This window comes from Corythoichthys intestinalis, chromosome 22, assembly GCF_030265065.1.
Source record: "Corythoichthys intestinalis isolate RoL2023-P3 chromosome 22, ASM3026506v1, whole genome shotgun sequence".
Lineage (NCBI taxonomy): Eukaryota > Metazoa > Chordata > Actinopteri > Syngnathiformes > Syngnathidae > Corythoichthys > Corythoichthys intestinalis.
Window position 1 is genome coordinate 31,416,659 of NC_080416.1, and position 12,319 is coordinate 31,428,977.

General features: G+C 38.3%; 1 protein-coding gene across 13 annotated transcripts in view; it reads left to right on the forward strand.

The window, feature by feature from the left end:
- epb41a (erythrocyte membrane protein band 4.1a) overlaps nt 1–12,319 on the forward strand; it is a 174,383-nt gene that overhangs the window by 55,003 nt on the left and 107,061 nt on the right. For all 13 annotated transcript variants that reach the window (XM_057828657.1, XM_057828644.1, XM_057828651.1 and 10 more), the window contains exons 8-12: nt 2,391–2,478; nt 7,100–7,252; nt 7,326–7,423; nt 7,510–7,685; nt 9,980–10,227. In XM_057828657.1, the coding sequence (XP_057684640.1) occupies nt 2,391–2,478; nt 7,100–7,252; nt 7,326–7,423; nt 7,510–7,685; nt 9,980–10,227 (763 nt within the window). The remainder of the gene's footprint in view (nt 1–2,390; nt 2,479–7,099; nt 7,253–7,325; nt 7,424–7,509; nt 7,686–9,979; nt 10,228–12,319) is intronic.

A 12,319-nucleotide genomic window follows, 5' to 3' on the forward strand; every position in this document is an offset into this window, starting at 1 on the left:
AAGACTTCCTAGAGCAGGGGTCACCAACTTCAGTGCCCGAAGGCACCAGTCTGTTTTCCATGTCTCCTTCCTTCAACAAACCTGAATAACATAATCCAGGTCGTTATCAGGCTATTCGATAGCTTGCTGATGAGTGGTTCCTTAATACATATAGACTAATCCAAGTTTTGGTGGCTACTAGTAATTACCGCCATTACTGTTGTTGTTACTGCTGTTTACATGCCTCAGTAGCAGCCCAGAGTAATTCAATGCAAACCGTAACGTTAGCTGCTGCTGGCTGTGTGCTGCGGGCAGCATACCTCAGAATTGGCGGACGTGGTATTTCCAGTCCTTTTGCTCGAATTTTTCAATAAATACTTATTTGAACGTTTCTTCCGACTTTCTGCTTTCCATCACATGCAATGTGCTCAACCAAACTGTTGTACACTGGCTATGCGTGTCCCACAGAACACCATGGGAAGGGGGGGACGTGCCACGCACTTATACTGAAGGGGAAACATTTGTCAATACTGTATGCCATAACTGAAAAGTCAATTAGAAAATAAGGTGAATGGTTCAAATTAAGGCACATTATTACCAGCAACTCATGTTGCTATGCTCAAAAGAACAGCTAGCTTTTAGCTAGCTATCAAGAATGGCTGTCGAAAGCCAGAAATAAAATATAAAAATATTTTTTATAGTGCTCTCAAACTTATGGCGTTAACGGGCGGTAATTCATTTTTTAAATTAATCACCGAAAAATATTTGACGCAATTAACAGATGCACGGAGTGACCCGCTCGTGCATTGCCTCAAACAGTTTACAATGATGCCGTTTTAGCACATTGAGAGCGAAAAGGCAGAGAAATGCGAGTGGACACAGGGCGGAACACTTAAGTCGCTACAGTATCATTTAGTGAAAGGACAACAAAAATAATATTCCTATCGCTCAAAAAGTAATGTTCACAAAAAGAAAAGTGCTCAATGCAAAGAGAACTGGCATTCCCAATCAAAAAAGCTATGCAAAATACACATAAAACTTACTCAGACTTTGCCTTGGCTAAATCTCTAATTAATTTAAAACTCGGCCTTGACACCTTGTGGTGTATTTCAATTACTACCTTACGTATTTTTCCGACTATAAGTCGCAGTTTTTTTCATAGTTTTGCTAGGGGTGCGACTTATACTCTGGAGCACTTATGTGTGAAATTATTAACACAATATTATATGATTTCACATGTTATTTTGTTTTTTTTTTGGAGTACCACTGATGGTTTGGTAAACTTTTTAGCGTGTTCTTTTTGCTATAGTTATCTGAATAACTCTTAATAGCTATGTTACGGTAACATACCGGCCACGTTCGCATTTTGTTGTTCATGCATTATGTAACATTATCATACTGTGTACACTTTTTGTTTTATTGTATTTTTATTTTAAATTGCCTTTAAAGATGACATATCTGTTCTATGTGTTGGATTTTATCAAGTAAATTTCCCCCAAAAATGCGACTTATACTCTGGTGCGACTTATATATATATTTTTTTCCTCTTCGTTGGGCATTATATGGCTGGTGCGACTTATACTCAGGTGCGACTAGTAGTCCGAAAAATACGGTAGTTAAAGACACTGTGGAAAAATGGCAGGGAGCCCATGTGACGTCCCGCTCTGTGACGTCAACAATGGCAAGCTATTAATTTATTTTTTGATTGAAAATTTTACAAATTTTATTAAAACGAAAATATTAAAAGTGGTTTTAATATAAAATTACTATAACCTGTACTCACATTTATCTTTTAAGAACTACAAGGCTTTCTATCCGTGGATCCCCTTAACAGAAAGAATGTTAATAATGTTAATGCCATCTTGTGGAATTATTGTTATAATAAACAAATACAGTATTTATGTGCAGTGTGTTGAATGTTTATGTCCGTCTTGTGTCTTATCTTTCCGTTCCAACAATAATTTACAGAAAAATATGGCATATTTTAGAGATGGTTTGAATTACGAATAATTACGATTAATTAATTTTTAAGCTGTAATTAACTTGATTAAAAATTTTAATCATTTGACAGCCCTAATTTTTTACTATGGGGGCTTCTTAATTTAACACGCTGCATACCAGGCTTGTTTATGTTTTTTGCATTTTCAATTTTAAAAGAAACCGTAAGTTCAAACTTACCTGCTACTGTTTGATGCCATCTAAGTTCAATTGGAGTGTCCCGCCAAATGAAATGGTCCTCCTTTTAGTATCAAAGAAGACACGTTGGCGCATGCGCAGCCTTGAGCACACACCTGATATTTTTGGGGCGATATTATCTTGTTTGTTCAAGTTGAAGTTTTTACTGATTAAAATTAGATAAAGAGAGTTCATTTTAACCAATTTAATACAGTTCATTTGCTTCTTTGTTGCAGATCAATGACTCCAGCTCAGGCCGACCTGATGTTCCTGGAGAACGCAAAGAAGCTATCGATGTATGGAGTTGATCTCCACCAGGCCAAGGTGAGTATTGTTGGTGAACCTATCATCGCAAAACAAATTGCGTGCATTATTTGCTATTAATACAGTATACTCAGGGTTTCAGATAAACAAATGGCATTCACAGGGGAAAAAAACTCATAAGCAATCGCAACACATGCCGTAAATCTGCCTGTGTGGGCTCAACAACAGGAGGACATGTGACTTGTCAGATTTTATAAGAGAAATCAGGTCAATCTGTTTACATCAGAACATGGAATTAATACAGGTGTGGTGCCTTTTAATAGAATGTGCTGCCCTCTTGTGGTTTTGAGTAAACAGTGCGAGGCAATCATAATAAATATGAATATTCACTGGAAAACTGCAAATAGCTGTCAATGAAGGTTTTGTTATTATTATTATTTTCAGCATAAGTAGATATAAAAAAAAATACATATATGTCCATATTTGCAATAATAAACATTCATGTTATGTGTGATGTCACATGCGCACATTTGATAATGATAACACTGATAAATCAACAAAAATGCATATTTTAACTCAGGATAAAGTTAATACACTCTACCACCTAATCGCTTTGGCTGAAATAACTTCAGTGAGACGCTTTTTGTAGCCATCTACCAGTCTTTGACATCAGTCTGAAGAAAGTTTGCCCCACTGCTCAACGCAGAATACTTTCAACAGTGAGATGTTTGAGGGGTTTCTTGCATGTACACCCCGTTTCAAGTCACCCCAGAGCATCTCAATGGGATTAAGATCTGGGCTTTGAGGACTCTCCATTTCTTTTCAGCCAGTCCTTGGTGGACTTACTGGTATGTTTTGGGTCATTGTCATGTTGCAGGGTCCAGTTTCGCTTCAGCTTTAATTTTTTCTCGGCTGATCTCACATGTTCCTCAAAATCCTCTGATACACGTTAGAATTTATGGTGGAATTTATGATAGTGAGGTGGCCAGGTCCTGTTGTAGCAAAGCATCCCCAAACCATGACACTTCCACCTCCATGCCTCACAGTTGGTATGGGGTTCTATTCCTGGAATGCTATATTGGATTTACGCTAAACATGTTCTCTCTTCTGGTTTCCAAATAATTTAGTTTTAGATTCATCTGCCCAAAGAACATTATTCCAGAAGTCCTGGGCTTTGTCTAAATTCACTCTGGCAAACCTCAGTCTGGCCTTGATGTTCTTTTTGGAGAGCAAAGGTTTCCTCCTTGCACACCTCCCATAAATGTTAAATTTGTGCAGTCTCTTTCTGATTGTAGAGAGATGCACTTTCACATCAACAGTAGCAAGAGCCTGCTGTAGGTCCTGTGATGACATTTTAGGGTTCATAGAGACTTCTTTTAGCATTTTGCGGTCTGCTCTCGGGGTGAGCTTGCTTGGACGGCCAGACCTGGGCATGTTGGCAGTTGTTTTGAATGTCCTACACTTGTAGACTATTTTCCGGACAGTGGAATGGATGATTTTGTATTCTTTTAAGATTTTTTAAAATCCTTTACCAGACTCATAAGCATCTACAATCTTCTTTCTGATGGCCTCAGACTGCTCCTTTGATATCACCATGGTGATTTCTCTCACTTTAACAGTCAGGGGCACACCAGACTAAATGTGAGGTTTAAATAAGGCAAGCCTCCTTCAAAACACTTGGTAATTATGTTCTAATCATGTGCACCTTATGTGATACCCCTGTGTGTGATTTTAGCCATTTTAAATGGGACTGAATGTGGGGGTGCCCTAATTTATTCCTCAGCAGAATTTGCACTTATTTAAAATTACATTTTAGAGAAAGTTATTTAAAAAAAAAAAAAAAAAATCCAGTATTAATCGTTGATTTGTATTACTTGAACCTCTCAAGATTGTTAAAATTAATATTAAATATGACCAAATTTGTTAGAAAACGCACATGCTTCCATAGGGTGTCCTCATTTTTTCACATGACTGTACTAGTATATCAGTTAGGGCTCGTACATCATCAAAAACAATCACATAAACTCGCCCCAAGTATTCGACCTTTCTTTGCCCTCTCCCTCTCACTTGGCTGCGTAACTTCTTCCTATGTGCGTGTGTGCAAATATGTTCTTGTTCGTGTGTGTATAGGCGCTCTTGCTCGTGTGTGGAATAGGCATGTGCCGGTTACCGGTTTCACGGTTTACCGTGGTGTGAAAAAGTCGCGGTTTCAAAACCACTAAAATTTTCCATCAGACTGTAGTACGGTATTTGCTATTTTTCTTGTGTCAAAAATGCAGCCAGAAGCGGCTTGGCGCAGCAGCGCTCATCCCCTCCCGTTTGTTGCTGTGTGTGAAAGTGACGCTATCGGCTAGACAGCCAGCTAACCCAAAACAAATACTCCAAACATAAGGCGAACTGTTCTTCAATTTATTGAGCTCTCAAATCGTGGTAAGTGTAATATACAAAATGAATACATTTAAAATGTTGTACAATTAGATTTTTCCATGTGAGTAGCTTCAACAGATTAGCACCATGGAAAAAGTTTGCCAAAAACAAAACACACATTTTCCTTTCAAATTCAACATACAAACTAACTAAAAGCTTACAAAGATGAATGTTAGCCTAGGCTTAGCTGGGAGAGCAACTTCGTTGAGTGTTACAGTCGCAGAGTGAGAAAACAAGCTTGAGTCGCTTGAATGAAGGGTAAAAAGTGATAGCGTCAAAGATCGCTAATTGCGAAAGATGATCTTGCCCTAAGCACAAATCCACATTCGCTGGATCAAGGAGGGGTCTCACTCCCAATGTTTTTTTTAATTTTTTTTTTTTTTAGATGAAACCTTTCCACAACAATTTTGACATTTTAACTAACTTATGAATTCTTTATGTTCTTTTTAACACAAAGGCATGACATGTAGACTAGAGTTGACACAGTGGCTGAAAATGTCGAAACTTCACTTAAGCTTTTCCACCCTCAAAAAAAAGTCATGCAGTATAAATTTTTAAAAAAATATTCAGAAGTGTTTTTACTTTTTTATAGAAATTATTTTGTTCTTGCTCTAATCTTGAGCAACTTGAGCTGTGGCTATGAGTATAATCTATAGTTATATTTATTTTAATTTAATTTAATTTTTTTTTTTTTTTTAATTGATAATTTATTTATTTTAACAATATATTCATGTTCCAATTTGCAACTATGGTCTGAAAAAAAAATCCTGTTCAATGGAAAAAAGTTATTTTTTTAAACCCATACATCTAAAAATTTTTTGGAGCTATAATTGCAATGCCGTGATACCGTGAAACCGCGGTATTTTTGCTCACGGTTATCGTACCGTCAAAATCTCATACCGGCATGCCTAGTGTGGAAATACTACCTGCTCTCTTGCTTCCTGTGCCAAAATAAAAGCATGCATCACATAACAAAAGTCAACATTATTTAAAAACAAAGAAAAAAAAACAACTGTAGACAAAATAGCATGCGAGACTCCGGCGTCGTAAAGTCGAAATCACGAAAGTCGGGTACGTCGTAACCTGAAAACTACCTGTACTTTGTATCCAGAAAGGTAATCGATAAGAAGCCAAGAAGTTTCCACGAAAGTATACCGCTAGTCTCTGTTAACTCAATAGCTGCCATTGACGGTGCTAGACGCCCAATCCATTTAGACTGGGACGGCTGAATAAACGTTCTTTCATTGAAAACCAAAGCATTCGCAGCCAGTCTTTCCAATTTTCAGGGCATATACAGGTCACTTTCTGTTCATTTTAGCACATTTACAAGTCACTTCCTGTTGAGTTTGAGTCACTGTCTGTTCGTTTGGGAAAATTCCCCAGGTCACTTCCCGTTCTGTAACCCAAAATCAACAGCAAATGACCTGAAATGCCCCAGAATTAAATGCATTGGTTGCCATTGACTGCCATAGACATCCAATTCATTTAAAGTGGGAGGTTGGCAGCCATCCTTACTACTAGTACTACTACTAATCTAACACAAAACTATATAATTTAACTAGGGCTGTCAAACGATTAAAATTTTTAATCGAGTTAATCACAGCTTAAAAATTAATGAATCGCAATTCAAACCATCTATAAAATATGCCATATTTTTCAGTAAATTATTGTTGGAATGGAAAGATAAGACACAAGACGGATATAAACATTCAACATACTTTACATAAGTACTGTATTTGTTTATTATAACAATAAATCAACAAGATGGCATTAACATTATTAACATTCTGTTAAAGTGATCCATGGATAGAAAGACTTGTAGTTCTTAAAAGATAAATGTTAGTACACGTTATAGAAATGTTATATTAAAACCCCTCTTAATATTTTCGTTTTAATAAAATTTGTAAAATTTTCAAACAAAAAAATAAACTAGTAGCTCGCCATTGTTGATGTCAATAATTACACAATGCTCATGGTGCTAAAACCCATAAAATCAATCGCACCCAAGCGCCAGCAGAGGGCGACAAAACACAAAAAAACACAAGTAACAAGTGGATATGACACTGTGCTGTCATTTTAATCTGTTTGAGCGGTGCATGTGCGTTAAATGCGTCAAATATTTTAACGTGATTAATTTAAAAAAAATAATTACAGCCCGTTAACGCGATAATTTTGACAGCCCTAAATTTAACATTTACTTTCATGAAATTACCACCTAGTGTTAATCATTGCGTCTTTGTTTTCTGTTTGTCAGGATCTTGATGGTGTTGACATAATGCTGGGAGTTTGCTCAAATGGTCTGATGGTTTATAAAGACAAACTGAGGATAAACCGTTTCCCCTGGCCCAAAGTCCTGAAGGTCTCATATAAGCGCAGCAGCTTCTTCATCAAAATACGCCCATCAGAGGTACAGAACGCATAAAATCTCACTAGCTTGTCCATAATGGTTTGAATAAATTCAGATGTATTGTCACCAACAGGTTGAACAGTATGAGAGTGCTATAGGCTTCAAACTACCAAACTACAAAGCAGCCAAAAAACTTTGGAAAGTATGTGTAGAACATCACACCTTCTTCAGGTATTGTGTCTGGATATATTAATTCTTCTCCTGTTTAAATTTCAAATGAATGAATGACAAGCTAATGAAACCTTCTGTGTGCGTAGGCTGACATCTACTGAGATGGTCACAACTCCCAGGAAGTTTCTAGCACTGGGCTCAAAATTTCGCTACAGTGGTCGAACTCAGGCTCAGACCAAACAGGCCAGCTCTCTCATTGACAGGCCAGCTCCTCTTTTCCAGCGCACTTCCAGTAAGAGGAACTCCCGCAGCATGGATGGAGGTACAACATTTTTGCTATTTATTTGTTGTTTTTTAGTAATGTCAAGGTTGATGCTTTCGACGCAAACAGTGACTCTGTGAGCAGTAAAGATCGACCGATATATCAGTCAGCCGACATACTGGGCTGAAATATCGACTAACCCTAAAACTTTACTGATATAGTGTCATGGCGTGGAAGCGTGGTGGACCCAATAGTAGGGAAAACAAAAGGTGGTGAAGGAATCTCACCTTCTAGCCATATTGCCGGAATTACGCCAGCTGAACCGCCGGACCTGCGCTGGCGCAGTTGCAACAACCCGGGCCGGCAAAACTCCAAAAACCCGGCCAAAAGGCCAAACTCCATGCGTTCCACTTGGTCTTAACCTCTTGTACTGACTCCATTTTGAAAGCTGGAAAAATGCTTCGAAACACAAGTTGACAATTTATTCAGGTTGACAGCGATCAAACGGCAAGGCAAAACAGCAACAGACCCAGGCGAGGAGACAGACTGGTTCCAAAGTCACCATATCACAAGTCAGCAAAAGATTCCTGAGGAAAAAATGACAACAATTTGTTAAACATTGTCTTTTTGAAGGCTCTCGTGGGGCGGGCTGTGGGCAGGAAGAAGGGTGTGTTTGGGTCTTCTTCTGTTGCAGATTTGGGCGGTCAAGTTAGTGTGTCACCGTTGCTGGGTCATGGTTAATGAAGCAACTGAGTAAGAGGCGTTGAGCTATCAAACTTGGCGAAGACGAAAAATTCTGAATCCTGCCTCCAAAGTGGAAGAATTTGATTGCGGGGGACTGAGGGGGGCTTCCTCGGCATGCATATCAAAGGTTCCCGCGGAGCGAGACCGCACCGATAACGTCAACACTCGTACACGTCACATTGGGCGTGCGCAGCAGTGCTACTAAACATTAAAACAGCAAATATGGTGGAATGTCGTCTTTAATGTAGTTTTAATAATATTTTGAAAGTAAATATGTTAAATGTTTCCATTTTTGTGCCCTTTTGAACAAAAGGAACTTTGGGGGGGGTCATTCACTGTCACCTTGTAAATCTGCACTGCCCCCTAGGGCCTGGCATGAATACTACATCGTTTTCATGAAGAATTGCGACATTGTTCGAATGGAGACAGGCCCATATAAATGCAAATTTGAATTGTTTTGTATTCTCGGAGAGTCACCATGTAAACGGCCCCTTAGAGTTGTTTTTGTTATCGGGTGTTGTGGTAGTACAGGACGTCCTGCCATTTGTTCTGGACTGTCCTGAAGAGCTGATTGCGGGATTTTGTGTTTTGCAGACGTGGGCTTGTAGATGTCTTTCCTATTACCTGGTAGTCAGTGTCATTCTTGCTCAGTTAGCTGCATGACGCACGCGTTGGGCTTCCTTGGTCAAAAGGCGTCATGTATCTCTTATGCCCTATGACCAAATATATTCTGCTTGCTTTCCTTAAACTATTATATAAATGCTATTTGTTTTTATATTGGGTAATACAAACAGTCAAACAGTAAATATGAGAAAAATACTGTTCCTTCTGTGGCAAGGCAGGGTGGTAATCAACTCAAAAAGTTTTAATTTGTGACAAAACTCAATGTGTAAACAAAAATCCAAAAAAAAGGCAAAGTAAAAACCAAATTCAAACAAACTTACTGTGGGAGAAATAAACTTGAGGGTTTGGACACTCATAAATAGTGATGTAACGATGTGCGCCGAACCTTCAGAATGTGTGTCGAGTAATAAAGGGTGCGCCGAGGCTCGCTTCATTTAGGGGTGGTTCCGAAAACAATGACGTCCGAAGCCTCGCTGCCCAGCTGTACCACGTGATTGCTTCAGGGGGTGCTTTAGATTTTGCCGCGTGGTTTGACAGCTCGCTACAGTATCTGAACACCGCTGGCCACATTCAAAATGTGGGGGTTTGAAGGAGAGTTGCAATCATGTGAGAGTTTGGATAGTTTGGAGAGTGAAACGTTTGGGAGTGAGCAGTATCTGAACACCTCTGGCCACATTCAAAATGTGAGTGTTTGAAGGAGAGTTGCAATCAGGTGAGAGTTTGGATGGTTTGGAGTCTTATGACGCCACTGCCAAATACAGTGTTACCGATTAACCCAGTACATCAACAAATAACCTGGATTGGACAATTAGCCGCAGAATTCAAAATGAAGTAAAAAAGTAGCGGCTTATAGTCCGAAAATTACGGTAATAGTTCAGATAGTTTGGTAATTGAGGGCCCCCCTGTTGCAAAGATTCACAAACTTAAGTGCACGTCTTGAGGTTGACACCTGTGATCCAAACATGTCTTTTTTCTCTTTACTGAAGCCATGGCGTCCACTCCAGACAACAGGTCAAGTCGCCCAGTCAGCGCACCCATCATGTCACCATTGTCTCCTGGGGAAAACACGCCATCGCCGCTGTTACACACCCTTCATTTTGCCAACCGCAGCAACAGCTCCACTCCTAAACTGCACCGCTCTGCAGACAGGAAAGCAGAAAATAAGGGTCATAGTCGGAAGACTGCTTCCACCAAAACCCAGAGCCCCAGACCAGAGTCCACTCCAGAAATTAAGGTATTGCATTACTGGATTAAGGCATTTTATTCTTATAATAGATTTAGGGGAAAAGCCTGCAATAGACATTGAATTAACAAGTGTAACAGTGTAAACTACTATCATTTATGAATCCTAATAAGGTGCAGCATGCTTTCATCAACAATCAGTATCATGTTTGGGGATCACTGAGGTAAACATACTAGTACAGTATGTTTACTCTTAGCTTTCTATTCAAAGGTACTAAAACCCCGAGCAAAAAGTATGGGGGTCTTGGACGAGCAGTCACTCAGACATGTTATCATGTAGAACAAATACAGATAAAAAGCTTGAAAAAATAATGAATTAGTTCAAAAGTGCAACTCTTTAGCATTCAGAAACATTAAAAGAAATGAAAAAAAACATTGTGGTGGTCAGTAAATCTTACTTTTATAGATCAAGTGCAGGGAAATATATATGGAATCACTCCATTCTGAGGAAAAAAAATATGGAATCATGAGAAACAAACAAAGAAATAACAATCAAAACACATCTCTAGTATTTAGTAGCACCACCTCTGGCTTTTATGACAGCTTGCAGTCTTTGAGGCATGGACTTGATGAGTATTCTTCATCAATTCGGTGCCAACTCTGTTTGATTGCAGTTGGCAGATCATCCTTGCAGGCCGGAGCATTGCTGTGGACCATTTTTTCCAATTTCCACCACAAGTTTTCAATAGAGTTGAGATCTGGGCTATTTGCAGGCCATGACATTGACTGGATGAGTCTTTCTCCAAGGAATGCTTTAACACTTTTAGCTCTGTGGCATGATGAATTGTCATCCCGGAAAATGACAAACATATTTTCAATTGAAGGGATAAGAAAGCTGTCTAAGATTTCAATGTAAACTTGTGCATTTATTGAAGATTTAACAACAGCCATCTCCCCAGTGCCTTTGCCTGACATGCAGCCCCATATCATCAAGGACTGAAGGAATTTTAATGTTTTTTTCAGGCAGTCATTTTTGCAAATCTCACTGGAACAGCACCAAACAAAAGTTCCAGCATCATCACCTTGTCCAATGCAGATTCTTGACTCTTGACATCTTGTCCAATGCAGATTCTTGACTCTTGACAAGGTGATGATGCTTTTTTGACTTTTTGCTAGGGGTTGTAAATCTCACTGGAACAGCACCGAACAAAAGTTTCAGCATCATCACCTTGTCCAATGCAGATTCTTGACCCTTGACATTTCTTGGTTTGTTTTTCATGATTCCATATTTTTTTCCTCAGAATGGAGTGATTTCATATATATTAATTTGGGCTGTCAAACGATTAAATTTTTTAATCAAGTTAGTTACATCTTAAAAATTAATTAATCGCAATTAATCGCAATTCAAACCGTCTATAAAATATGCCATATTTTTCTGTAAATTATTGTTGGAATGGAAAGATAAGACACAAGATGGATATATACATTCAACATACGGACTGTATTTGTTTATTATAACAATAAATCGACAAGATGGCATTAACATTATTAACATTCTGTTAAAGCGATCCATGGATAGAAAGACTTGTAGTTCTTAAAACATAAATGTTAGTACAAGTTATAGAAATTTTATATTAAAACCCCTCTTAATATTTTCGTTTTAATAAAATTTGTAAAATTTTCAATCAAAAAATAAACTAGTAGCCCGCCATTGTTGATGTCAATAATTACTTACACAATGCTCATGGGTGCTGAAGCCTGTAAAATCAGCAAAACTCCATAAAACATAATTAACAAGTGGGCATTTCACTGTACTGTCATTTAAATCTGTCTGAGCGGGGCATGTGCGTTAATTGCGTCAAATATTTTAACGTGATTCATTTAAAAAATTAATTACCGCCCGTTAACGCGATAATTTTGACAGCCCTAATATTAATATATATATTTTCCTGCATTTGCTCTATAAAAGTAACATTTACTGACCATCACAATGTTTTTTTATTCATTTCTTTTAGTGATTCTGAATGCTAAAGAGTTGCAATTTTGAACTAATTCATTATTTTCTCAAGCTTTTTATCTGAGTTTGTTCTACATGATAAAATATCTGAGTGAGTGCTCGTCCGAGACTGGTGAGTCCATACATT